At 48.0% G+C, this 26656-nt stretch overlaps 1 protein-coding gene across 1 annotated transcript; it reads right to left on the bottom strand.

The window, feature by feature from the left end:
* Positions 1–254: 254 nt before the first annotated feature.
* KCNK17 (potassium two pore domain channel subfamily K member 17) lies at positions 255–25782 on the bottom strand. The gene is made up of 5 exons (XM_083175411.1): positions 24309–25782; positions 7543–7657; positions 4249–4415; positions 3597–3765; positions 255–1849 (listed from the first exon to the last, which is right to left on the bottom strand). The coding sequence occupies exons 1-5, from the start codon at positions 24528–24530 to the stop codon at positions 1578–1580; spliced, it is 945 nt and encodes a 314-aa protein (XP_083031537.1). The 5' UTR covers positions 24531–25782; the 3' UTR covers positions 255–1577.
* Between the last annotated feature and the right edge of the window lie 874 nt (positions 25783–26656).

The raw sequence follows: 26656 nt of genomic DNA, 5'->3' as shown, positions 1-26656 counted from the left end.
ACGCCCGATATTGGCATCACTAGCTGCATATGACAGGGGCAGTGACATGGTGTTGGGGAAGCAGGAAGTCACAGACACAGGGTGAGATTTAATAGGATGAGAGATTCAGAAAGTGAGAGATTTGGTGAGAAATCTCCAGTTTTTTTAAAGAGGCAATCATTTACACTGCAAAATCAAACTGGTTTTGCAGTGTAAATGATTGCCGCTTTCAAAAAACTGGATATTTCTCACCAAATCTCACACTTTCTGAATCTCTCATCCTATTAAATCTCACCCTGAGAGTTATATAGTGGGAGGAGCAGGGTCCCCAGCAGCACAGAGTATATCAGGAGATGATTGATGTGTCAGTGAGGACAGTGCTGCATGTGACAGGGGCAGTGACATGATGTGAGGAGGGGAATGGGGCATCAGGAAGCCACAGGCTGAGAGTTATATAGTGGGAGGAGCAGGGTCCACAGCAGCACAGAGTATATCAGGAGATGAGTGATGTGTCAGTGAGGACATGGCTGCATGTGACAGGGGCAGTGACATGATGTGAGGAGGGGAATGGGATATCAGGAAGCCACAGGCTGAGAGTTATATAGTGGGAGGGGCAGGGTCCTCAGCAGCTCAGAGTATATCAGTAGATGAGTAATGTGTCAGTGAGGATAGGCTTGCATGTGACAGGGGCAGTGACATGATGTGAGGAGGGGAATGGGAGCAGCAGGAAGCCACAGACTGAGAGTTATATAGTGGGAGGAGCAGGGTCCTCAACAGCACAGAGTATATCAGGAGTAATGTGTTAGTGAGGACAAGGCTGCATGTGACAGGTGAAGTAACATGGTGTTAGGAGGGGAATGGAAGGAGCAGGAAGTCACGGACAGTGTTATAAAGTGACAGGTGCAAGGTCCTCCAGCAGCACAGAGTATATCAGGTGATATGTGATGCGCAAGTGAGAACAGGACTGCATGTGACAGGGGCAGTGACATGATGTGAGGAGGGAAATGGAGGCAGCAGGAAGCCACAGACTGAGAGGTATATAGTGGGAGGAGCAGAGAACCCCAGCAGCACAGAGTATATCAGGTGATATGTGATGCGCAAGTGAGAACAGGACTGCATGTGACAGGGGCAGTGACATGATGTGAGGAGGGGAATGGGGGCAGCAGGAAGCCACAGACTGAGAGTTATATAGTGGGAGTAGCAGAGAACCCCAGCAGCACAGTATATCAGGTGATGAGAGACGTGTCAGTAAGGACAGGTCTGCATGTGATTTGGGCAGTGTCATGATGTGAAGATGGGAATAGAAGAAGTCACAAGGAGATATGTATTGGGAGCAGGGTCCATCCGCGCCTCCAAGCAGCAATAATAAGCTCCTGATGCAGGATAATTGTGGTATCAAACACATGTCTGCATGAAACACCGTCCGATCACCTAACATGTTTTGTTCTTTAAAATCAAGTCCAGAAAACATCGCTCAGCAGATTTCCATACAGGTAGGTCCCAGAACTGTATAAATGCGCAGTCCCGCCACTGGACCCTTGCTACACTGTATAAAGTGTTCTCCACACTGACGCCATCTTGGGTACATGTTGGTACCGTCAGTCAGGTGACTTAGGCTTAGTGTCGCTTGTGGTGGAGGAGTCCTCGGCGTCCTGCAGCTCTGACGGAACGTGCCCGTTGTGACTTATGTCCATCAGCTCTTCCTTCATCTTGCTCTCTGGTTTTGAGCAACAGAGGCAACTTCTTTTTGAGTTCTCCAGGAGGTTTATACACAAGTTTATAATGAGCGCCAGCCAGGCCATGCCGAAAAGAATCCACAGAGAAACCATGTTCCTGTACCAGCTGGGGTACTGGTTTTCGGGGACCCTTCCTAGGGGAACAGAGATGGGAAAGATCAATCATTTCCTTTGACACTTGTGATGTCACTGAATCAGAAGATTATAAGTGGGAAATTGACTAACATGGGATTTCTATTTCGGATGTGATGTTGCTATGGGTAACCAAAAAGATACTATCTATACCCCTTCTGCACTGCTAGCATCGCCGCCCGGCGTCCCCGCCCACCCTCCTGGCTGCACTACATAGCTCACGGCCGCACCGCACATGTAAGTAAATATGCGTGGCGGCCAGGGCGGGTTTTTTATTAGGGAAGCCAATCGGGATTGGACATTTTTCAATTCCGGGATTCAAAAAAACGCCCTAGGATTGGCATCCCTAATGGCCACATACCCGGCTCATACCGATGCAGTATATTGTGAGTGGCAATGGGCACTTGCCACAGCGGGAATGGGCAACAAACTATGGGGGTGAGTCAGTCGCCTGGCCGATGGTGCGCATGTGCAATCCCCCTGAGTGAAAGTGTTCACTAGGGTGTATACTCCACAGTTGGAGGAATGGGGGCGGGCATGGAGCATGGCTACACCCAGTGCTTTAGGGGCGGGGCCATAAAAACGTGGGCGTTTCCTGCACACACAAGTGCAGTCAGTTTAGAACGACTTTTATCATCTGCGAACGGGAAAAAAATTATTAGATGGTCAGCGACCATGTTTTTTTCGCCCATGCGGACACCTGCAAGGACATATGTAAGAGTACACATCCCCTTGTATGCAAATGCGAGGATTCGTGCCCTGGGGACGTTCGGCCGGGTGGCATTTACTTGTTCGCGAAGCTGCGTACATATGCAGTCTAGCGAGCAGGAATGAATCAGGCCCTATCTTGTTACAATTGACACATGGGTATACAGTATAGGAAATATTAGAATCTTATCATTTTATTAAGGGTACTTATTATAGGGAAGTACAATGAAAGGTTCGATGATTTGTGTGATGTCGTCTTATGTATAGATAGATATTTTTCTATCCATGAACAGAACTATAGAATAAATATCATGACACAGTTCCTACAGTCTCTTACCTAAAGGCCCGGTACACGCCGGCTGATATCAGGGCTATTTCCCGGAGATCTGACTAGATCGCTCAGATATTAAGCAGATATCGCCCCGTGTGTATACCCCCAGTGATGGCGATGTGCGGTCCTGCGCGGCGCTATCGCCTGACTAGATCTTGACTGCACGCAACTAAATCTAGTCATCGCCAGTGTTCTCTCACCGCACAGATCCCTCAGCTCACATCGCGGGTGCATCGCCAGTGTTCTCTCACCGCACAGATCCCTCAGCTCACATCGCGGGTGCATCGTGGGGGCATCGCCAGTGTTCTCTCACCGCACAGATCCCTCAGCTCACATCGCGGGTACATCGTGGGGGCATCGCCAGTGTTCTCTCACAGCACAGATCCCCCAGCTCACATCACGGGGGCATCACTAGTGTGCGGCGATGTGTGCTGAGCGATCTGTGCCTAAGCCCGTCGCTCAGCTCCCTGCACTGCCCCCCCCCCCCCCCCGTGTGTATGGGGTTTAACACTAATAATGCAATCATGGTATTTCATGTGGTTGCCTGGTAAATGAATTATTACTTTATTCATTTATTTTGGGGAGATAGGGTGCAGGCCCTTTAATTTGGGTGCTCACATCTCTAGATACAACCCTACCGAATGGTCATTCATTTGCAATGATCTGATGTGAACAGGGACAACTCGCAGTATCGTGTCCTCCACACTCACCAATGACGTAGTCTCCGAAGCCGATGGTGCTGAGGGTGATGAAGGCGTAGTAGAACCCTTCCTCGTAGGTCCAGCCCTCCATCCAGCGGAAGAGAATCGGCGGCAGCAAGAAGAACAGCAGGAGGCCGGCCGCCACCGCGCAGAAGCTGGAGAAATATTTCACCGGTCTCTACAAACCACAAACAGCCGGCGACCCGACAATGAACACACTATGTATGCTAGGTGACACCCGGTGATGTCAGCTGCCCGCCCTCCGCACCATGGCCTCATTGGCATGAGAACGCTGGGTGCCGTCCCATATGCTAATGGAACTGCCACCCACGCCCGTCTCCACCCCCCACCTGCTGTCCTGGGTGCATGGACACACACATTGAGCAAATGAGTTACAAATTATTGGTTGTGGCCAGGGGATAACCCGCATTAAGGAACAGTTCTATGATATAGAGGGAAGGAGGGAGGGAGACAGGAAAATGGGAGAAAAGGGGGAAATGGGGGAGAGAGAAAGAAAATAGTAAGAGGGGGATATATAGGGAGAAAGAGGGGAAGAGTATACAGATGGGAAGGTGGTAATGGAAATGATGCGTCTGAAATACTAATACATATATATTAAACATACAATGGAGAAACGTAATTAATTAGGACAGGGGTCTACCTGCTGACGAATTTTCCTGCCCATGAAATCACTATAACGATGGACCATATAAAGCATTTTCCGGCCAATACGGTTCAACAGGATCAAATTCAGCGGGATACCAAACAGCGCGAAGAAGACACAGAAGACGCGGCCGGCCATTGTGGTGGGGCTCAGGTTCCCGTAGCCTTCAAACCAACGAAAGGCAGAAAACAAAAAATATTACGCTGCCTGCAGGCCTTAAATAGCTACGGAATTCACAATATTGTTACAATGAAGAGATGGGTCAATGTACAGATATAGCCGCGCTGATCCGCGCTGTGATTCGGCCGTCGCTCCAGAGGGGGTGGGCGGGGGCGGACAGGGGGCTGTAGCAGGGTAACGCCCATCCATAATAATGCTCCACATTCCCTGGGAATGTAGACGGTTATATTCCTGTTCGGAGCGGGCAGTCATATAACGTCACAGCGCCCGCCCCCTTTTCACCCATCTACTGTATATTGTTTTTTTCTTTCTAATATGGATAAAAGTCATTGGGGTACGTTTTATGGGGGAGCTTGGGGGATTTGTGCTCAAGTATCTCAAACCAAGACAAATCTTTTTGCTGATTTCCAAGATTTACTGTGTCAGTATTTCATTTATTCACCTCTTCAGCACTTATGAGACATTGGAGAAAAGTGCATTATAGTGCTCCAGATTCTCTGCAAATCCCTTTTTACAAAGTGGTTTATTCACTAAGATGGGAGTTATATTAACATGGGATGTTGCTATGGCAACCAATCAGAATCTACCGTGCATTTATTTAGCACATTCTAGATCAGTGGTTCTTAAACTCAGTCCTCAGGATCCCACACAGTTCACAGTGTCCGGGTCACCCGATAGGTGCAGGTGGAGCTAATTATTTCACTTGTGATTCTGTGAGGAGACCTGCAAAACATGCACTGTGTGGGGTCCCAAGAACCTACTTTGAGAACCTGTGTTGTAGAAGATAATAGATAGAATCTAATTGGTTGCCCATAGCAACATCCCATCTGAAATATAAATCCCATTTTAGTAAATTAATCCCAAAAAATGTATTCAGACAATAGGTTAAAACCTACAATAAGTCTTAAATGGAAGTTACATTATATGTATTCTTTAACTGGACCACTAGAGGGCAGCACATGAATACTTATATTTCTTGTCACACATACTATAAAACTGGGGTGAAATGTAATAGGATGAGAGATTCAGAAAGTGAGAGATTTGGTAAGACATCTCCAGTTTTTTTAAAGCGGCAATCATTTACACTGCAAAACCAGTAGGATTTTGCAGTGTAAATGATTGGCGCTTTAAAAAAACTGGAGATGTCTCACCAAATCTCTCACTTTCTGAATCTCTCATCCTATTACATTTCACCCCTGATATCAAGTGGCTTATACTAACAAAAGCATTTTATTGACTTGATTTCATAATGGGAGACTTACTAGGGATATGTTCATTAGGCTGACAGCAGTGGGTTTACATTTTACAGTACAATCAGCTTAGGTACAATACGTTCAACCTTTATCTGTATGTGACCCACATGACATCACAAAATGATATTGTCAATGCTATAGTTCACGGAGTTCATCAGCTAGTTAGTATGGGGCTTATTACTGCGATCCTTTTAATCATCTTAATAATCTCACTCAACATTGTGAAATTAGATTGTGACAAGTGTCCACATCCAACCTCGGTGCGCGACAAGTCGCGTTACACTCCTAATTTGAATCTTATTTGAGTGATGCGAATATGATGCACAGGCATCTTCTGCTGATTAAAGTGATAGCGTCATGCCTATATTCAGTGTGCACCACGGCTGTATCTCCATACAAAATGTTACTTTACAGTGTATTGCTGAAAAATAGTGCAGGGTTGCCTACCCTCCCGGAATTGCCGGGTGGCTCCCCCTCCTGGCCCCCTGGAAAGGTGGGCAACCCTCCCAGATACCACGTACTGCCCCCCCCCCCGCATTAATTTCCCACAATTCATGGCTTTTCAAGGGGAGGGGCTACAGATGCAAATAGCATCATTTAACCCCACCCCTCATCGTAGACCCGCCAATTACGTGATTTGCCTACTTGGGGGCGGGGCTTGAAGACGTCTACATCAGCCCCCCCCCCCCCTGAAGTGCTGCTGACAGTCTCCTCTCCAGGCTTGTGGCAGCCCTGAGATAGCGTAATGCAGCAGAAACCAAGGTGCGCGGCGGACGTGTAGCTGCAAGTATACTGTGGAGCAGACGCTCTGTGCTTACAGGATCTGCAATGTACAGTGATTGGAACTTTGTTCCCACTAACCACGGGTGCCGGATGACTGACCGGCAGTCGGCATCCCGCCTTACATGGGCTATTTTCCCTCGTGGGGTCCACAACCCCCATAGAGAGAGAATAGAATAGGTGGTGAGTGCAGCGAGCCCAAAGGAGCTTGAATGCGCTCACATCCTTGTCGGGCTCCTGACTGTCGGTAAATTATACCATACACCTACCTGTAGTTTGCCCCATGATGCACGGTTTTCTTGAAGATGCTAAGATGCTTAGGGGTCAATTTACTAAGCTGGGAGTTCTGCTGAAGATGGGATATTACCAATACCAACTAATCAGAATTGACTTATTTATTTAGCACCTTCTAGAAGATAGTATTGGATGAGTTTCCCATAGCAACACCACATCTCAATAAAACTCCCATCTTAGTAAATAAGCCTCATAGGGGCCCATTTATCAATGATCATATTTACAATGCATCTGGGTGGAATCTTATCGCCCAGGATCGCACTGTCACAGGGATGTATCATACCTGAGACACAGGGACAAGGCTTCTAAAGGATTCCGTCACTGCAAAGTGCTGAGCCGGGCGCCTGGGTGGTCTGCACATGCGCGGTTAGTGCTGACCCCGCTGCTGACCACACGGCAGTACAATCATTAGGCCATAGGCTACAATGGGCTACCGACATATCAGAATGGCGCTAGCCCAGGGATGCAATGCGCTGCTGCCCGGTGTTGATACATTGGGCAGCTTTGCATCCCCCATAGAAACCTACGGGGGAATTGGCTGTCGGCGGGGCAGGAGGATCACATTAGGGATCGGAGATTCCTGCTGCGGTCGCCTCCTACATACATTGGGGTGATACTTAATGTTTGTGGCTGACCGGGGATTTAGCCGCAAACATTGTATAATAAACGTGCCCCGCAGAGAGGCGGTTTGGTGAAAGTGACGGTGTATTGGAAGTGACAGCAGCACCAGCATTTTCTCTGTAAAGTCCTCAACCTTTCAGTGGTCCAGATCTCGGGGACTTACCGATTGTAGTTATAGCGGTTACAGAGAAGAAGAAAGATCCGGCAAAGTTCCAGGTCTCCGGGCTGCTATCGTTCCCCATCAGGCTGACCCCCTTCTTGTAGGCGGTAATGATTCCCTGAGGCAGAAAATGGAGGAGTTACTGTACAGCGGTCTGCAAAATGTACAGCAAACAGACGGGGAAACAGAAGCCAATGAGGTCCTATCCGGTTCATAAATCCCCCTTATTCCAGAAGTACCTGCAGATGGTGATAACCCAGGGACTTATACATAAAACCATATACAGCTGGCCATATAATCATTGATCAATTAAACGCTCTAGGTTCTTTTTTTTTTTTACATAAACAGAAAATCTGCTCGCGATTAGTTTAGAGAGAGCAATATCCCTGTAAAGAGGAAGTTATCCTACACCACAGGTTCCCAAAGTCGGTCCTCAGGACCCCAAACAGTGCATGCTTTGCAGGTCTCCTCACAGAATCAAGTGAAATAATTAGCTCCACCTGTGGTTTTTTTAAAATGTGTTTGTCAGTAATGAGTGCACCTGTGCACCTGTTGGGTGACCTGGAAAATGTGAACTGTGTGGGGTCCTGAGAACCGAGTTTGAGAACCACTGGCCTACACAATTAACCGGCAATGCTGCCCTAGTGACTGGACGGCTGTATGCACAAGGCATAAGGCACGGAGTGGTCATGGGTGACACATCAGCACAGACGGGCACAAGTGACCTGACTCTACCTTTATGACCTATGCCATCAGCATCCAGCACCGTCTCCCCCTCATTACTGAGCAACAGAGAGACGGTGACTTTTATTATATGTAGGTTTCATTACAGGGTAACGGCTGCTCCCCGCTGGGCGCAGGGTTTATGAGTTTGGAAAAGGTTAAAGAAAATATTGACTTTAGAAATTAGCAAAGCTGCCAACATCTCCATGTAATTATCACAGCCACGTGGGCGCCGTACAACTGAGTATCAGCGCGTCGTGTGTGGCACGGTGCAGACAGAACACTACAACCCCCATCGTGTATTACAGGGTGTGGCTACTACAAAGGTCTCGGTTTTACGCTTACATGGTAAATAGAGGGGCTCATTTAAGAAGCGCAAAAGGACCAAAGCGAAAATTCGTCTACACTTGTATTTGAGCAGTGTTTTGGTATAAGAACTGCGGCTTATTATTTATTGACAGAGGTGCATTTATAGTGCTCGGCAGTGGACTATGATGTCACACAGACACTTGTAGACAATGTGTATGGTCAGAGGCAGCATTTAACGTCATGTGATCAGTCATCTGGGTGCTGAGGTGCAAGCTGGAGGCGTGGCTTCATAATGAGGGGCAGATGCGTCTATACACGGGCAGATGAGGCACCTTCCAAACCATGTAGCTCAACTAAATGGGGACACTTCGAAGACTTAGCGGCTTTTTATACAGTTTACATAAAGTTCACAACTTGCTTTGATTTCAGTCCAATAAAATGTATATTTCTTGGAATTTGTAAATATAGCCCCAATCCCACCTTTTGCCATAGCTAACATCTCCGCTTCCATAAACCCACACTTTAGTAAATACTGTATATACCCCATACTGGCTGTCTGCATTCTGATTGGCAGATGTCTGGAGCTATCTACCAATCAGAATGCTGACAGTGATTCATTGTATGGAAGCTTGCGGAGAAACGGTGAAAGAGAAGTGTGTAGGGGGCCCATGTGTCATTGCTGTGCTCGGGACCTAAGAGCTGGTAAGACGCCCTGTCTCTAGCACTGTTCTGTACTTACTGATGTAACCGTGGTGGGCTGGGTACAAGTAACCCCAGCTTCTTACCACATGCACCGACACAGAATGTTATCTCTTATATATTTAGCCAGATCTGTCACTCATCCCTTGTGTATATAACGTTCCCGCCCAGCGGGATACACAAACCAGCCCCCCTAGGGAAAAGACCAGTGTTATACACACCACCACCACCACCTTGACATCACCTCCCCCCGCCCAGCCAGGGCTACAGTACACGCCCACCATCCACCATTACTCCACAGCCACCAGGTGAGCGGCAGGTCTGCCTGCACCCCCCCCCTCTGCCAGCACACACACACACACCCCCGCGCCCCCCCTTCCCGCGATTCACGGACACCCCACGCCCCCCCCCCCCCCCCCCCCGCGATTCGCGGCACCTCCGCCCCCCTCCCGCGATTTGCGGGCCCCCCGCGCCCCCCTCCCGCGATTTGCCGACCCCGGCCCCCTTCTGCGATTTGTGGACCCCACTACCCCCCCCCATAATTCCCTGACCCCCACAACCCCCCTCCCTCAATTTGCGGACCCCCCCTTCCCGCAATTCCCGCCCCTACCCGCGCCACACCCTCCCACAATTTGCAGACCCCCCTTGACCCCCTTCCGGCAATTCCACCCCCCAGCGGACCCCCACTCCCGCATTTCACGTACCCCTGTGAGAATGGGGGATCCTGTACCGCCACAAGCAGGTGCTCACCCACTGCCGGGAGAAGCTCACCCACTGCCGGGAGCTGCATACTGTCCCCCACCCTCCTCCAGTTCTAGGGATGCCCATCAACCATCAATGCTTTCAAATCATCAATGGTTTATGGCCGATGTTGAATACTTTTGCCATCAATGTGGGATTTTTTTTATGGTGCCGGGACACGGAGCATAGCTCCGCCCCCCCACACCCGAAAGTCCCGCCACCGAGTTCTGATTGTTCCACGGCCTATTCAGTCAGATATAATGGATGACCATCGATAGCTACAACAATCGATGGTTATCCAAGTAATGTTTTACTACTATCGATGGCTGGGTGCAAAATCGCCATCAATGCCAACCATCGATGGCGTCTGCACCAATGCCCATCCCTACTCTGCAACAGGCAAAAACCTTTACTACCCCTCATGCCCACACACCTCTATCACTGCCCTGCCTCCTGTTCTCCTGCCCCGTAACTTCCGCCAGTGGGGACCCGCTCACCCTGTGTTGCCCACATTCCCTTATCATGCTTTACCACCCAGCCTCCTGCTCTCATGCACCCTAACTCCCACCCAGTAGGAGGAGACACTGATTCAGGGCCACCGTCCTGTACTCCTGTGCTGCCACGCTGGACCCTCACCCACTGGCAGAAGCTGCACAGTGTCCCCCACCCTCCTCTTTAGTCCCCCGTATGCCCACACACCCCTATCACTACCCAGCTTCCTGCTCTCCTGAACCGTAACTTCCACCACTGGGGAGTCGCTGACGCTGTGTTGCCCACATACCCCTATCATGCCTCATAGCCCAGCCTCCTGCTCTCATGCATTCTAACTCCCACCCAGTAGGAGGAGACACTGACTCAGGGCCACCGTCCTGTACTCCTGTGCTGCCACGCTGGACCCTCACCCACTGGCAGAAGCTGCACAGTGTCCCCCACCCTCCTCATTAGTCCCCCTTATTCCCACACACCCCTATCACTACCCAGCCTCATGTTTTCCTGTGTCGTAACCTCCGCCAGTGGGGAACCGCTGACTCAAAAACACCCTACTATACTATTGCACACACACACACACCTAAACAACACACACCCCCCCCCCCCCACACCCACAATTGTCACTGTACCATCCACACTATCAATGTACATCTTACTCTGTAACCGCCTTTTTAATTAAACAAAACAATACACACCCCCTTCCACATCATATGCTCTCTATTTAACACATTTCACTGATAACTCAAGTTGCAATACAGGGCATCTTTCATACAATTCTAACCATATGTCTCACAATACAAACGTTCACAAATTAAGGGGGCGCAGCCCCTTACGCAGATGTGAAGAGCGCCTGTAGGGCGCGATGAATCACCTAGTCTGCTTATATAATGTAGTACGGAGAGCCAGATCACATACATAGGGGGAATAAATCTTAGGGAAAATCCTAGAAAATAGGTGTATTTGTATACAGAAATACACCTATTTTTTACGAATTCATATTTTTGGGATTTACTATCCAGAAAATATGTAAATTCGTATTTGTATTCATGGCACATTTGTATTTGTATTTGCAAATACGAATGTATACACCATCGATAGAATCTGAATAGGAATCACCATTCAAAAGAATGGTGATTCCTAATTTACTAAGCCCCCATATTTTCAATACGGCCACTAATTACCGCCAATTAGCGGGATACGGCGCTAATTGCCGGTAAAATACGCCAGGAAAATACACTTCCTTTTCCTGGCGTATTTGGCAGTGTAAAAAAAAATAGAAAAATAAATCATTTTAAAAAACAGCGTGGGGTCCTTCACCCCCTACGGCCATAACCAGCCCCAGGCTCACAGAGCCGGTCCTGGTTTTAATAAATCAGGGAAACAATCGATTAGGGTTCCACTGATTTTTTAAAACAAGCAGCAGGCCAAGGGCCGGTTCTGGTTCCCAAAATACAGGGGACAAAATGATTAGGGATCCCCCCGTATTTTAAGAACTAGCACCGGGCCCAACCAGCCAGCAGGGTAATGCCACAGCCGGGGGGAGACTTTTTATACAAGTCCCCCGGCCAAAGCATTCAGCCCTCTGACCGGTCGGCCTGGGCAGGAGTCCTGGGGGAGTGGAGAAGTGGTCCCCCCTCCAGAATTTACCTGCCCAGGCTAAAGCCCGGGGCTGTCCCCGATGCCCCCTGTGCGGTGGGCATCGGGCTAATAAAAGTGTAAAAAATAGAATAAAACTATTGTATATTGCTGTGGAACTATGAGTCCCAGCAAGCCTCCAACGCATGCAGGGGCTTGGAGAACTACAAGTCCCAGCATGCGGGGCATTAAAGGGCCCGCTGGAACTTGTAGTTCCGCAGTAATACAAATATTTGAATAAACACACTGACACACAAGAAAAATAAAACTTTATTCCATACACAGCCCTTTCATACAGATACTTTCCTATGTTGAGCCCGTAGGTAGGTCGCCGTCTGTCCGTCCGCATGTTCTGAAGAAATCCTTTAGGTACCTGTGGAAGGAAATCCTCCGGCGTAGATCTGGTCCTCTTCGTTCCAAAGTAGGCATCCCGGGTCTTGGCAAAACAAAAAAACGCAAAATTCCCAACCAGCGAACGGCCAAAAGGAGACGCAGGATGTTTGTTTACATCCTGCGGCTCCTCCTCCCAAATGCCGCTATTGGCCACCAAGCGGCTCCTGACTGGCCACCAGGCACATCACATCCAGCATCTCCTCCTGATATGAATACGAATTTGTATTTAAATATATGGATTTGCATCAGCAAAAATACAAATCCATACACCATCGGAAAATACGAATCAGTCAAATACGACTGATTAGTACATTTTCCTCCGGAATACGAATTCGTAAGTGCCATACAACGGCGATGCCAGTTGTATGCATTCCTATAAATGTCCCCCATAGTGTCTAGGTCAACACCAAAAGGCCAACAGGCACAAGGTGGCATGCCTATATTCAGTGTGCACCAATGACAAAAGATCAACACAAGCAAAAAGTCAATGGTCAACTTGAGTTTTTCATGATTTTTGTACACTAAGGGGGGTATTCAGTCCCAGATTCCGACTGTCGATACATCCCAACAGTCGGAATTCCGCCCGTTTTCGACGTACAAGTACATTGACAGTAAGTATTCAATGTACCGACTGTCGAGTATAGTAAAGTCCGTAAACTGTAGGACGTGGCCGCAGATTGTTGGAAAACGTCTGTGAATTCGACAATCCGCGTCCGTTTCCATTAAACAGATCTGACTTTAACAAAAAGTCGGATCTGACAACCGGGGTCGGCAGCATTGAAGAGGAGACTGACGATCTTTCCAGTCGGGAAATATCATCACAGATTGAATAACCCCCTAATTGGGGGTCCGCATTCTCAGGTCTCAACACTGACGTATCAGATTCTATCTATTAACATCTAGAAGGTGCTAAATAAATAAGTAGATTCTGACTGGTTACCCATAGCAACAACCCACGTGATATAGAACTCCCATCTTAGTAAATTTCCCCATATGATCCATACCCTATAGTACATATGCTGGGCCAATAGCCATGATGGACTTGAACAGATGATGGGTCTGACTGTTGGAGCGCCTGCATCTAATGCACAATGTATGGAGTCCGTGTCCTCTCACCAGTGGCAGGATGACGCATCCGGCCCGTTCTCATCCTGTGACCAATATGGGATCCGCACTGATCATAGACTAATGGTCCACAGCCAAATGGTCGACAGGGTCAAAAGGTACAGTCAAAAGGATGACAGGGTTTAAAGGTGGACAGGCAATAGGTCGACATGGTCAAAAGGTCGACATGAAAAAGGTCGACATGCATTTCTTTTACTAAATTTTCAGCCGACATGTGCCGACAGGCGGTATTTCATGCCCTACCATCCACTAAGAATAAAATAGTGTGCCGAGTGCAGCGAGCCATGCGAGGGGATGTGGTGCACTAAAGGTGGCCATACACACGCAGATTTATCTTCAGATCTGTCTGGTTGGAACAAACACCTGGTTATGGATGAGAGCAGATGACAGTTGACCATTTGCTTGGAAATGCTGGAAAACTGACAAACTGTCACTCAGAGATTACCAGGGGCGAAATGTAATGGGGTGTGATTTTTGGACATGTGCGATTTTGGGTCAAAAACGGCCGAAATCGCACATTTAATAGGTTGAAAATCGCGGTAAAAAATCGCACTTTTTACCGCGAAATCGCACTTTTAGATGTGCGATTTTTAGTCACATTTCAATTCGCATCCAGATGTTTTCCCATTATAAAGTATACAACTCGCAAATGTAATAGGGTGCGATTTTTGGTAAATGTTACCAAAAATCGCAAAAAAAATAGACCAGGTTCTGACAGGCGAATTTGACAGAACCATGCACAGATCATTGAGATCTGTGCATGGTCCTGTTAATAAAAATGTGTAAAAGTGTTTTTATTAAAAAAAAACGGCGTGGGGTCCCCCCTCCTAAGCATAACCAGCCCCGGGCTCATTGAGCCGGACCTGGTTCCAAAAATACGGGGGGACAAAAAGCATAGGGGTCCCCCGTATTTCTGAAACCAGCCCCGGACTCTTGGACCGGTCCTGGTTCCAAAAATACGGGGGACAAAAAATCTGGGGGTCCCCCGTATTTTGAAACCAGCACCGGGCTCCAACAGCCCTCGGTGTCATGCCACAGCCGGGGGACACTTTTTATACAAGGTCCCCCGGCCAAAACATGAGCACCGTGGCTGGTCAGCCTTGGACGGGGTACCTGGAGGAGTGGGGACCCCCCCAATAAAGGCCCCCCCCCCCCCCAGGCTTCACCCGTCCAGGGCTGAAGCCCGGGGCTGTCACCGGCGTCCGTGGCCAGTGGACGCCGGCCTGATAGGGTTAAATCCATTACTTGTAGTCCACCTGTAAAAAGAATGTTTATAAAAAACACACACACAGAGAAGTAAAAGTTTATTACACACACACACCTCACTTTTACACCAGCGTTACTTACCATTCCTGGATCCAGCGCTGGTCTGGCTGCTTCACAGCCGGCTCCCCCCGCACTGACAGGCAGCGGGGAGAACCGGCTTTCTCCGTTGCCTCTAACAGCTTCTGTAGCGCTGTCCGAGTGCTACAGAGGCTGAGAGCGCGATTGGCTGAGCTATGCGTCTCCATGGAGACGCATAGCTCAGCCAATCAGGACTGAGCTATGCGTCTCCATGGAGACGTATCGGCCAATCGCGCTCTCAGCCTCTGTAGCGCTGGAACAGCGCTACAGAAGCTGTTAGAGGCAACGGAGAAAGCCGGTTCTCCCCGCTGCCTGTCAGTGCGGGGGGAGCCGGCTGTGAAGCAGCCAGACCAGCGCTGGATCCAGGAATGGTAAGTAACGCTGGTGTAAAAGTGAGGTGTGTGTGTGTGTAATAAACTTTTACTTCTCTGTGTGTGTGTTTTTTATAAACATTCTTTTTACAGGTGGACTACAAGTCCCAGCGGGCCCATTAATGCCCCGCATGCTGGGACTTGTGGTTCTCCAAGTCCCAGCATGCGGGGGAGGTCTGCTGGCACTTGTAGTTCTCCGGTATAAAGCAATGTAACGTATGATGGATTTAACCCTATCAGGCCGGCGTCCACTGGCCACGGACGCCGGTGACAGCCCCGGGCTTCAGCCCTGGACGGGTGAAGCCTGGGGGGGGGACCCCTTTATTGGGGGGGTCCCCACTCCTCCAGGTACCCCGTCCAAGGCTGACCAGCCACGGTGCTCATGTTTTGGCCGGGGGACCTTGTATAAAAAGTGTCCCCCGGCTGTGGCATGACACCGCGGGCTGTTGGAGCCCGGTGCTGGTTTCAAAATACGGGGGACCCCCAGATTTTTTGTCCCCCGTATTTTTGGAACCAGGACCGGTCCAAGAGTCCAGGGCTGGTTTCAGAAATACGGGGGACCCCTATGCTTTTTGTCCCCCCGTATTTTTGGAACCAGGTCCGGCTCAATGAGCCCGGGGCTGGTTATGCTTAGGAGGGGGGACCCCACGCCGTTTTTTTTAAACTTTTTTTTTTGCACAAGATCGCATTTATGAAAATGCGCACATTTTCATGACTGAAAATGCGCACATTTTCATGACTAAAAATGCGCACATTTTCATGACTAAAAATCGCCCGAAATCGCGGCAAATCGCATTTTTTGCCGCTAATTCGCATCTCATTACATATGCGAATTCGCGGCAAAAAACGCGATTTTTAAAGGTGCGATTTCTGGCGAGTTTGGAACTCGTCCAAAAATCACACCCTATTACATTTCGCCCCATGTGTTTGTTCCAACCAGACAGAGCTGAAGATAATCTGTAGGTGTATGGGCAGCTTTAGACAGTGTCCATGTCCACTTATGTCGACATAGACACCCTAAAAACATAAAAAATCATGTCAACCTTTTTCCGTGTCGACCTTTTGGATGTCGACCTTTTAACCATGTTGACCTTTTACCTGTTGACCTTTTGACTGTCGACCCTTTGACCCTGTCCACCTTGTGACTGTCGACCATTAGTGGTCGACCATATGACTGTAGACCAGGACACTGTAGATGATTTATACCATCACCGACCAATACACGGCTGACTCGGTGGAGCAGGGCGTTGGTGACCTGATCCTGAGATGCCACCGCCGAGGGTCCAGGAGCCGCCGCTATAATATAAACCAGTACGTTATTATCCCGCAGTGTACGGCTTCAGCCCAGCGGTTCTATATCATGTTGTACAGAGTGATGGAGATCGCAGGGAACAGGATCCAGGATGTCAGCTCCGTAACAAGGGACAGACAGGAAGTCCAGGAGGTATTCGCTCCCTGGGTTGACAGTCAGTAGGTAGACACAGTCGACATGGACACTGAAATGTAGCACCGCATCCTCTCGCACGGCGAGCACACTATCTTATACTCCCACTACGCCCTAGTGGATGGTAGGGCATGAAATACCGCCTGTCGGCACATGTCGGCTACATAATAAAGTGAAAAACCCCATGTCGACCTAATGCTTGTGTCAACCTAATGACCATGTCAACCTAACGCATATCAACTTTCAGTCATGTCAACCTTCCTGCATGTCGACCTTCAGTCATGTCAACCTTCCTGCATGTTGACCTTCAGTCATGTCAACCTTCCTAAATGTCGACCTATTGCTTGTAGACCCAGTGACCGTATTCCTTAGTATCACACGCATATCCCTGACAGAGGTTACTTAGACTGAGCACTCATTCTATGTGAGCGCCCTGAAATAGCCACGGACTGTGCAGCCATTTATCTGGCGTTTTGCACATGCGCTGATGCACGATTGCTGGGAAAGTGGCCATTGCTCCATTTTCCCGGAGACCTGAGCAATGCTGGAGTCTCCTGTGCTCAGAGTCAGTGTCCTGCGCTGCTGCCTGCTACAGAGGAGGAGACTGCACCTGGGCCCTCTATTACTATGCCGCTGACATCACACTGATACATGGAAAAAAAAGGGGGGGGGGGTAGCAGCGCTCTAGGGATATTACCCAAGATTTTGGTCAATAAATAAAATTGGATGATCTTTACAAATATTTTATGTTAGTAGCACACAATATTAATACATATCTTAAAACTTAATATATAAAATAAAAATAGTAAAAAACAATGCCTATACCCACAATTAAGTCGACAAAATAGAGGGAGAGTCGGTTCCTATTAGGCCCAAAGTTTGATCACACTGATACAGACAGTGCCAGAGATCCAGTAACACAATGACATATATACATATATGTATTTGGGCCGAGTCTCTGAATGTCTCTCTGCCATCTCACTTTGGATGTCTTCTCGCCAACTCAAACTCAATATTTCCAAAACTGAATTACTTATATTCCCGCCAACTAAGAACAGTTACCATCCTGATATCTCCATCACTGTTGACAACTCGACAATCTACCCTACCCAACAAGCTCGTTGCTTAGGGGTCACCCTCGACTCTGACCTGTCCTTTGTTCCCCACATTCAATCTGTCTCCAAATCATGTTACATGCATCTAAAAAACATATCCAAAATACGACCGTATCTCACACAAGACACTACTAAATCTCTTATCCATGCACTCATTATATCCCGCATTGATTATTGCAATAGTCTCCTAACTGGACTTCCCAAGAACAGACTCTCACCACTGCAATCCATTTTAAATGCTGCTGCTAGGCTGATCTTCCTTGCAAGACGCTCATCGTCTGCTGATCCGCTCTGCCAGTCCCTCCATTGGTTGCCTGTATATTACCGTATTCAATATAAAACACTTCTACTTGCATATAAAGCTATTAACCATACTGCACCAGCATATATCTCTGCACTTATCACACAATATCTCCCATCTCGACCACTCCGCTCTGCACAAGATTTGCGTCTCTCATCTGAGCGGATCACTAGCTCCCATTCACTATTACAGGACTTTCATCGGGCTGCTCCCATCCTATGGAATGCCCTTCCATGCACAATCAGACTCTCCGCTAGCCTCCAAACTTTCAAGCGTTCCCTGAAAACTCACCTCTTCAGGCAAGCCTATCATATTTAAGTTCTACACGCATAACCCTCTGAGGCACTTATGTATTATATAGCTTCCCTTCTGGACTTGTAACTTGTTGGGACTGCTATGCTATTACTGGTGCCTGTCCTTGTGTTTCCCTCCTATATCCCTATAGATTGTAAGCTTGCAGCAGGGCCCTCCTACCTCCATGTCTGTCTGTTGTTACCCAGTTTGTTTTATCACTGTTTACTATTGTAAAGCGCAACGGAATCTGCTGCGCTATATAAGAAACTGCAAATAAATAAATAAATAAAATAAATAATATACAGTACAAGGCCCTTTATGCTTACACAGTACACATTAATATGAAGTCTCACTACCTAATATACTACACTAGGGGGCACCATCCCTACATGAGCCCCCTATAGAAGTCCTGGATAAAAATAATGATCAATGCCACGTGTGAGCTGTAATGTCAGGTATGATATGTAGGGAGTGGATCACTAATCAGTGAATTCGGAAATCAAGTGATTATAGCGATAACTGGTATCCTGGCTAATGACGAGTCCAATAGTATACGTGCCTTTAGTAGGAACATACTGTTACGTGTTCAACTTCCTTCCTAGAAGAGGTCTAGAACTCTGAGAGCATGCACATTGCACAGGTCGTTTGCATAGTTTCCTTCCATCCGCCGTACAAATACTGAATATGTAAATGTACCGCTCGTTATGTTTTTAGGATGTAACTTAATCTATGTTTGTTTCTTTTTTTACCATAGATTACTGCTGTGCTACTTTGCTGCTGAGATACTGTACTGCTGTGCTACTAAGTTACTGTCCTGCTTTGTTACTGTACTACTGAGTTACTGCGCTGCTGAGTTACTGTACGGCTGAGTTACTGTACTGCTGTGCTACTGAGTAACTGTACGGCTGTGCTACTGTACTGCTGTGCTACTGTACAGCTGTGCTACTGTACTGCTGAGTTACTGTGCTGCTGAGTTACTGTATGGCTGTTCTACTGTACTGTTGTGTTCGTCTACGGCTGTGTTACTGTACATCTGTGCTACTGTACTGCTGAGTTACTGTACTGCTGTGTTCCTCTACTGCTGTGCTACTGTACTGCTGTGCTACTGTACGTCTGAGTTACTGTACGGCTGTGCTACTGTACAGCAATGTTCCTCTACGTGCTACTGTACGGCTGAGAAACTGAATTGCTGATATACCGTACTGCTGTATGCTATTGTACGGCTGAGATACTGTATTGCTGTTCTACTGTACTGCTGTGTTACTCTACGGCTGTGTTACTGTACAGCTGTGCTACTGTACTGCTGAGTTACTGTACAGCTGTGCTACTGTACTGCTGTGTTCCTCTACGGCTGAGTTACTGTACAGCTGTGTTCCTCTATGGCTGTGTTCCTCTACGTGGTACTGTACTGCTGTGTGCTATTGTACGGCTGAGATACTGTATTGCTGAGATACTGTACTGCTGTGTTCTACTGTACTGCTGAGTTACTGCGCTGCTGAGTTACTGTACGGCTGAGTTACTGTACTGCTGATTTACTGTACGGCTGTGCTACTGTACTGCTGTGCTACTGTACTGCTGTGCTACTGTACTGCTAAGTTACTGTGCTGCTAATTTACTGTATGGCTGTTCTACTGTACTCCTCTACGACTGTTACTGTACAGCTGTGCTACCGTACTGCTGAGTTACTGTACAGCTGTGCTACTGTACTGTTGTGTTCCTCTACTGCTGTGCTACTGTACGGCTGAGTTACTGTATGGCTGAGTTACTGTACGGCTGTGCTACTGTACAGCTGTGTTCCTCTACGTGCTACTGTACTGTTGTGTGCTACTGTACGGCTGAGATACTGTATTGCTGATATACCGTACTGCTGTGTGATACTGTACGGCTGTGCTACTGTACTGCTGTGTGCTACTGTACTGCTGTGTTTTACACAATGTCACATCATCCGTCAAATTAGTAATGCACATGTGAATAACCTGCACTGTAATTACCTAGCGCTTGTCACCTGTGTCTATCAGACATTAGGTCATTATGCCCATTTCTTTGCGTGCACATCAAGGTGCCCTCAGCTGTGCTGAATGTATAAATGACAAAGGGAATGTTGTGGCATCATAGGGATGGTATCACAGTCTAGGAGAGGGGCAATCTACAAACCTCTTCTGCTGCAAGCCCAAATATGTAGCTAGGGACTTGTGATATAAAATATCTAGACTCAAGCTCTTTGGGGGTTCAGTGTGTCAAAGTCAAAGGGCCTTATTCTAGTTCCCTCTTTCTGACAAAATCCTTCTTAGATGGACAAAACCATGTGCACTGCAGGGGGGCAGATGTAACATGTGCAGAGAGAATTAGATTTGGGTGAGTTATTTTATTTCTGTGCAGGAAAAATACTGGCTGCTTTATTTTTACACTGCAATATACTGTAGATCTCACTTTGACGTAAAACCCCACCCAAATCTAATTCTCTCTGCACAAGTTACATCTGCCCCACCTGCAGTGCACATGGTTTTGTCGATTTGAGAAAGAATTTGCCTCAAAATCCAGATGGTCAAAATACCGGCCACCATTGTCAGAGTTGGCGTATTTGGCCCTCCTGGGATCACAATGTTATTATAGTACTAGAAGGGTGCGCAGGAAACTGGCAGGGACAGGGTAGCAGTTGTGTCTGGAATCTGTGTTTATCGGGTAGTGCTGGGATTTTGTTGTTTTATACTGGAGTAATTGGGGGGTCACTATTAGTTTCTAGTTATTGATACAGAGATAGAATCTGCACCTTAGACTCATTACACGGAGATATTCTGGTAAATACTTAAAAATACTGATGTTAGGATTTGGTTTTAGCCTCTCAGCACTTTGCCGTCTGGAGCCAGATAATAATCTCACTTACAGACGACACAATGACGGCAATCGATGTATAAGAACACATCGAATGATGTCTGGGAGCCGCTCACACCGCGGTCTGCACAGGCGTCTCTTCACCCATACGCATGCCCAGACCCGCAACATCCATTCCCGGACCGGATTCATGAGAGAGAGAGCCAACCTGAATAAGGCCCTAAGTGTAGACTGACGGAAGTGGACGAAGGAGTATAGAATGGGAAGGAGTGAAGACGGGTATGGGTCATAGGGTCGACACAATTAAGGTTGACAGTCAATAGGTCGACAGTCAAAATGTGGACACATTAAAAAAGGTTGACATGCATTGGGTCGACATGTTCAAAGGGTCGACACAAGCAAAAGGTCAGTACTGTAGTCATTACTAACTGTCACATTTCCCAGACCACCTTGCTGGTGCACAGCTGTAGTCATTACTAACTGTCACATTTCCCAGACCACCTTGCTGGTGCACAGCTGTAGTCATTACTAACTGTCACATTTACCAGACCCCCTAGCTGGTGCACAGGTGTAGTCATTACTAACTGTCACATTTCCCAGACCCCCTAGCTGGTGCACAGGTGTAGTCATTACTAACTGTCACATTTCCCAGACCCCCTAGCTGGTGCACAGGTGTAGTCATTACTAACTGCCACGTTTCCCAGACCACCTAGCTGGTGCACAGGTGTAGTCATTACTAACGGTCACATTTCCCAGACCCCCTACCTGGTGCACAGCTGTAATCATTACTAACTGTCACATTCCCCAGACCACCTAGCTGGTGCACAGCTGTAGTCATTACTAACGGTCACATTTCCCAGACCCCCTACCTGGTGCACAGGTGTAGTCATTACTAACTGTCACATTTCCCAGACCCCCTACCTGGTGCACAGGTGTAGTCATTACTAACGGTCACATTTCCCAGACCCCCTAGCTGGTGCACAGGTGTAGTCATTACTAACTGTCACATTTCCAAACCTGCTGCAGCCATTCCTACTATAGAGCCACAGGTGGCCGGAGACACAGGAACTGTTGGTAGATCTTGAGGACAGGTTTGTGTACAATAACCTTATATCTAATGTATATACAGTATGTAAGTCTCTGCAGAGGCTGTGTAATGTGATAGGGACAGAATCGGAACATGAAGGCAATCACATCCATTAATGTCCATTTTGTAGAGAGAAATAATATATATGTTCTGGCGATGCTCCCTTAGGGGTAAATGTTAATAAAGCGAGAGTTTTTAGTAGTGTCAGATGTTGCCCATAGCAACCAATCACATACAGTACTATCTACTATCCCTTTGAAGGTGCTAGATAAATCAGTAGCATCTGCTTGGTTGCTATGGGAAACATCTCACATTTCTAGAAAATCTCATCCTAGTACATTTACCCCAAAAAAGTTTGGAAAACTTGCAGGTAAAAGCCAACTCCATCTGTCACTCAATACCTGTGCGTCTACATAAGGTCCAAACGCATTGCAAGATATGCGGCCCTGCTGTTATCAATATTGGCAGTGCCGCGAAAACAAACGACTCGCGGGTAAACACTGAACAATATCGATGACGATATTGTTCAGTGCCGTCACCAGGACCCCCAGCCGAACATGCAGTCACTGATGATATCAGATTGGACGGCATGTTCAGCCGATCTGGCATATTTTAATGATCGGCGGGAGCGCACATTGGTAATTATATATTGGGTACACACTGAACGATATGCCCGACGATAGCGTTATCATCCAGGTTGTATAGTGTGTATCCAGCTTTAGAGCTTATTGAACGTTGTTCTGGGATTTATCCAATGTATCACACACTAGTTAAAAGCCCATCAAAATAACGGCTTCTGCAGTGTACTTTCACCTTGAGCTGTGACAGTTTTTACTTTCGCTTTGAGCTGTGACAGTTTTTAGCCCCGAACTCTTCACCCCACCCCTATCTGCTCCTACCTCCAATCTATGTCTTCACAGCTCCCTCTCTCCATATAGAGCAAGTTTGAAACAGATCAGTGTCCCTCCAAAAATTGCATTCACTTTCTGTTATGACATCTTTTAGAACACAAAAGGAGTAATTTGGTACGTCGAGTGGCCTCTAGTGGTCAGTGGTGGTACCTCACTTCATAGAGGTGAGGAGTAGTTAGCCTTTTATATATACACAGATAGTGTTACTCAATACCTGAGGGTTTTATACATGGAGTGTATACTGGGAATGGGATCATTCGTCAGACTGCATTTAGGTCTACAGTCATTAGGTCGACCCCACTAGGTCGACTGGCAGGAAGGTCGACCTGACTTAAGGTTGACATGGGCCAAGGTCGACATGACTTAAGGTCGAATTTGCATAAAGGTCGACATGAGGAAGGTCGACTGTAGACCTAAATGCAGTCTGACGAATGACCGCATCCCGTATACTGTCAGTGTGTGTATGTAATGGACTCCTGTATACTGTCAGTGTGTGTATGTGAGGGGCCCCTGTATAGTGTCAGTGTATGTAAGGGGCCCCTGCATGGTGTCTGTGTGTATAAGGGCCCCTTGTATACTGTCAGTGTGTGTATGTAAGGGGGCCCCTGTATACTGTCAGTGTATATAAGGGGTCCCTGCATGGTGTCTGTGTGTGTAAGGGCCCCTTGTATACTGTGTATGTGAGGGGGCCCCTGTATACTGTCAGTATATATAAGGGGCCCCTGCATGGTGTCTGTGTGTATAAGGGCCCCTTGTATAAGTATACTGTCAGTGTGTGTATGTGACAGTCCCCTGTATACAGTCAGTGTATATAAGGGGCCCCTGCATGGTGTCTGTGTGTATAAGGGCCCCTTGTATAAGTATACTGTCAGTGTGTGTATGTGAGGGGGCCCCTGTATACTGTCAGTGTATGTAAGGGGCCCCTGTGTGTATATAAGGGCCCCCCGGGCTCTCACCGTGATGAGCAGCTCCAGGCTCCGGTTGTCCATGCAGGTGTGGTTCCTCAGCAGCTCCCACTTGTCATGCTGGAAGCTGAGGGTTAGATCGCGCTCGGCCCCGCTCTCCAGGGCCCAGAACACTGTGGCCCCCAGCAGCAGGTAGCAGAAGTAAGCGATGAGCAGGATCAGGGTGACCGGGGCGCGGCAGCGGCCGGAGGGGGAGCGGCAGCAGCAGCACATGGTCCCGGGAACTGCACGCTGAGATGTCCCGGAGCTGTGCTCAGGGGGCTGGGAGGAGGCGGGAGGAGGACGGAGGCGGGGGACGGGACAGCCGGGGCCAGATGCCAGTGTGCTATACAGAGGTATATATACACAGTGACGGGGGCAGCCCCTAATACACAGTGATCCCTAATACACAGTGACGGGGGCAGCCCCTAATACACAGTGATCCCTAATACACAGTGACGGGGGCAGCTCCTAATACACAGTGATCCCTAATACACAGTCATTCCTAATACACAGTGACGGGGGCAGCCCCTAATACACAGTGATCCCTAATACACAGTGATCCCTAATACACAGTGACGGGGGCAGCCTCTAATACACAGTGATCCCTAATACACAGAGACGGGGGCAGCCCCTAATACACAGTCATCCCTAATACACAGTGACGGGGGCAGCCCCTAATACACAGTCATCCCTAATACACAGTGACGGGGCAGCCCCTAATACACAGTGATCCCTAATACCCAGTGATGGGTGCAGTGTCCCTAATACACAGTGATGGGTACAGTCAGTGTCCCTAATACACAGTGATGGATGCAGTGTCCCTAATACACAGTGATGGATGCAGTGTCCCTAATACACAGTGTTTGATGCGGTGTCCCTAATACACAGTGATAGATGCAGTGTCCCTAATACACAGTGTTTGATGCGGTGTCCCTAATACACAGTGATGGATGCGGTGTCCCTAATACACAGTGATGGGTGCAGTGTCCCTTATACACAGTGATGGGTGCGGTGTCCCTTATACACAGTGATGGGTGCGGTGTCCCTAATACACAGTGAGCCCGCTGTGTGCTGCGTACCCCTGAGTGACCCCGCTGTGTGCTGCGTACCCCTGAGTGACCCCGCTGTGTGCTGCGTACCCAAGTGACCCCGCTGTGTGCTGCGTACCCCTAATGTCACCGCTGTGTGCTGCGTACCCCTAATGTCACCGCTGTGTGCTGCGTACCCCTAATGTCACCGCTGTGTGCTGCGTACCTCGAGTGACCCCACATATACATAGCCCCGTATAAGTCACTGTGTTAGTGGAGGCTGCTCTGTCATTTGTTATCAGATATAGAGAAACAGGTTGTGGGAACCAGAAGCAAAACCACAATGTCCTGAGACATGGAGACACGTCATATATGTAACACTAATGTCACGCTACAGAGGAGCAGCCTGTCATATATGTAACACTGATGTCACGCTACAGAGGAGCAGCCTGTGATATATGTAACACTGATGTCACGCTACAGAGGAGCAGCCTGTCATATATGTAACACTAATGTCACGCTACAGAGGAGCAGCCTGTCATATATGTAAAACTAATGTCACGCTACAGAGGAGCAGCCTGTCATATATGTAACACTGATGTCACGCTACAGAGGAGCAGCCTGTCATATATGTAACACTGATGTCACGCTACAGAGGAGCAGCCTGTCATATATGTAACACTAATGTCACGCTACAGAGGAGCAGCCTGTCATATATGTAACACTGATGTCACGCTACAGAGGAGCAGCCTGTCATATATGTAACACTGATGTCACGCTACAGAGGAGCAGCCTGTCATATATGTAACACTGATGTCACGCTACAGAGGAGCAGCCTGTCATATATGTAACACTGATGTCACGCTACAGAGGAGCAGCCTGTCATATATGTAACACTAATGTCACGCTACAGAGGAGCAGCCTGTCATATATGTAACACTAATGTCACGCTACAGAGGAGCAGCCTGTCATATATGTAACACTAATGTCACGCTACAGAGGAGCAGCCTGTCATATATGTAACACTAATGTCACGCTACAGAGGAGCAGCCTGTGATATATGTAACACTGATGTCACGCTACAGAGGAGCAGCCTGTCATATATGTAACACTAATGTCACGCTACAGAGGAGCAGCCTGTCATATATGTAAAACTAATGTCACGCTACAGAGGAGCAGCCTGTCATATATGTAACACTGATGTCACGCTACAGAGGAGCAGCCTGTCATATATGTAACACTGATGTCACGCTACAGAGGAGCAGCCTGTCATATATGTAACACTGATGTCACGCTACAGAGGAGCAGCCTGTCATATATGTAACACTG

Source organism: Crinia signifera, chromosome 3, assembly GCF_055691185.1.
Source record: "Crinia signifera chromosome 3, ASM5569118v1, whole genome shotgun sequence".
NCBI lineage: Eukaryota > Metazoa > Chordata > Amphibia > Anura > Myobatrachidae > Crinia > Crinia signifera.
This window is presented reverse-complemented; position numbering and strand designations above follow the sequence as displayed.

Excerpts from the sequence above, each read along its gene's own strand:
- KCNK17 (XM_083175411.1), bottom strand. The coding sequence starts at position 24,530 with ATGTGCTGCTGCTGCCGCTCCCCCTCCGGCCGCTGCCGCGCCCCGGTC. Across the intron at positions 7,658-24,308 it reads GCCTGGAGCTGCTCATCACG|GGAATCATTACCGCCTACAA; the intron begins GTGAGAGCCCGG and ends TTTCTGCCTCAG. Across the intron at positions 4,416-7,542 it reads AACCGCTATAACTACAATCG|GCTACGGGAACCTGAGCCCC; the intron begins GTAAGTCCCCGA and ends GTTGGTTTGAAG.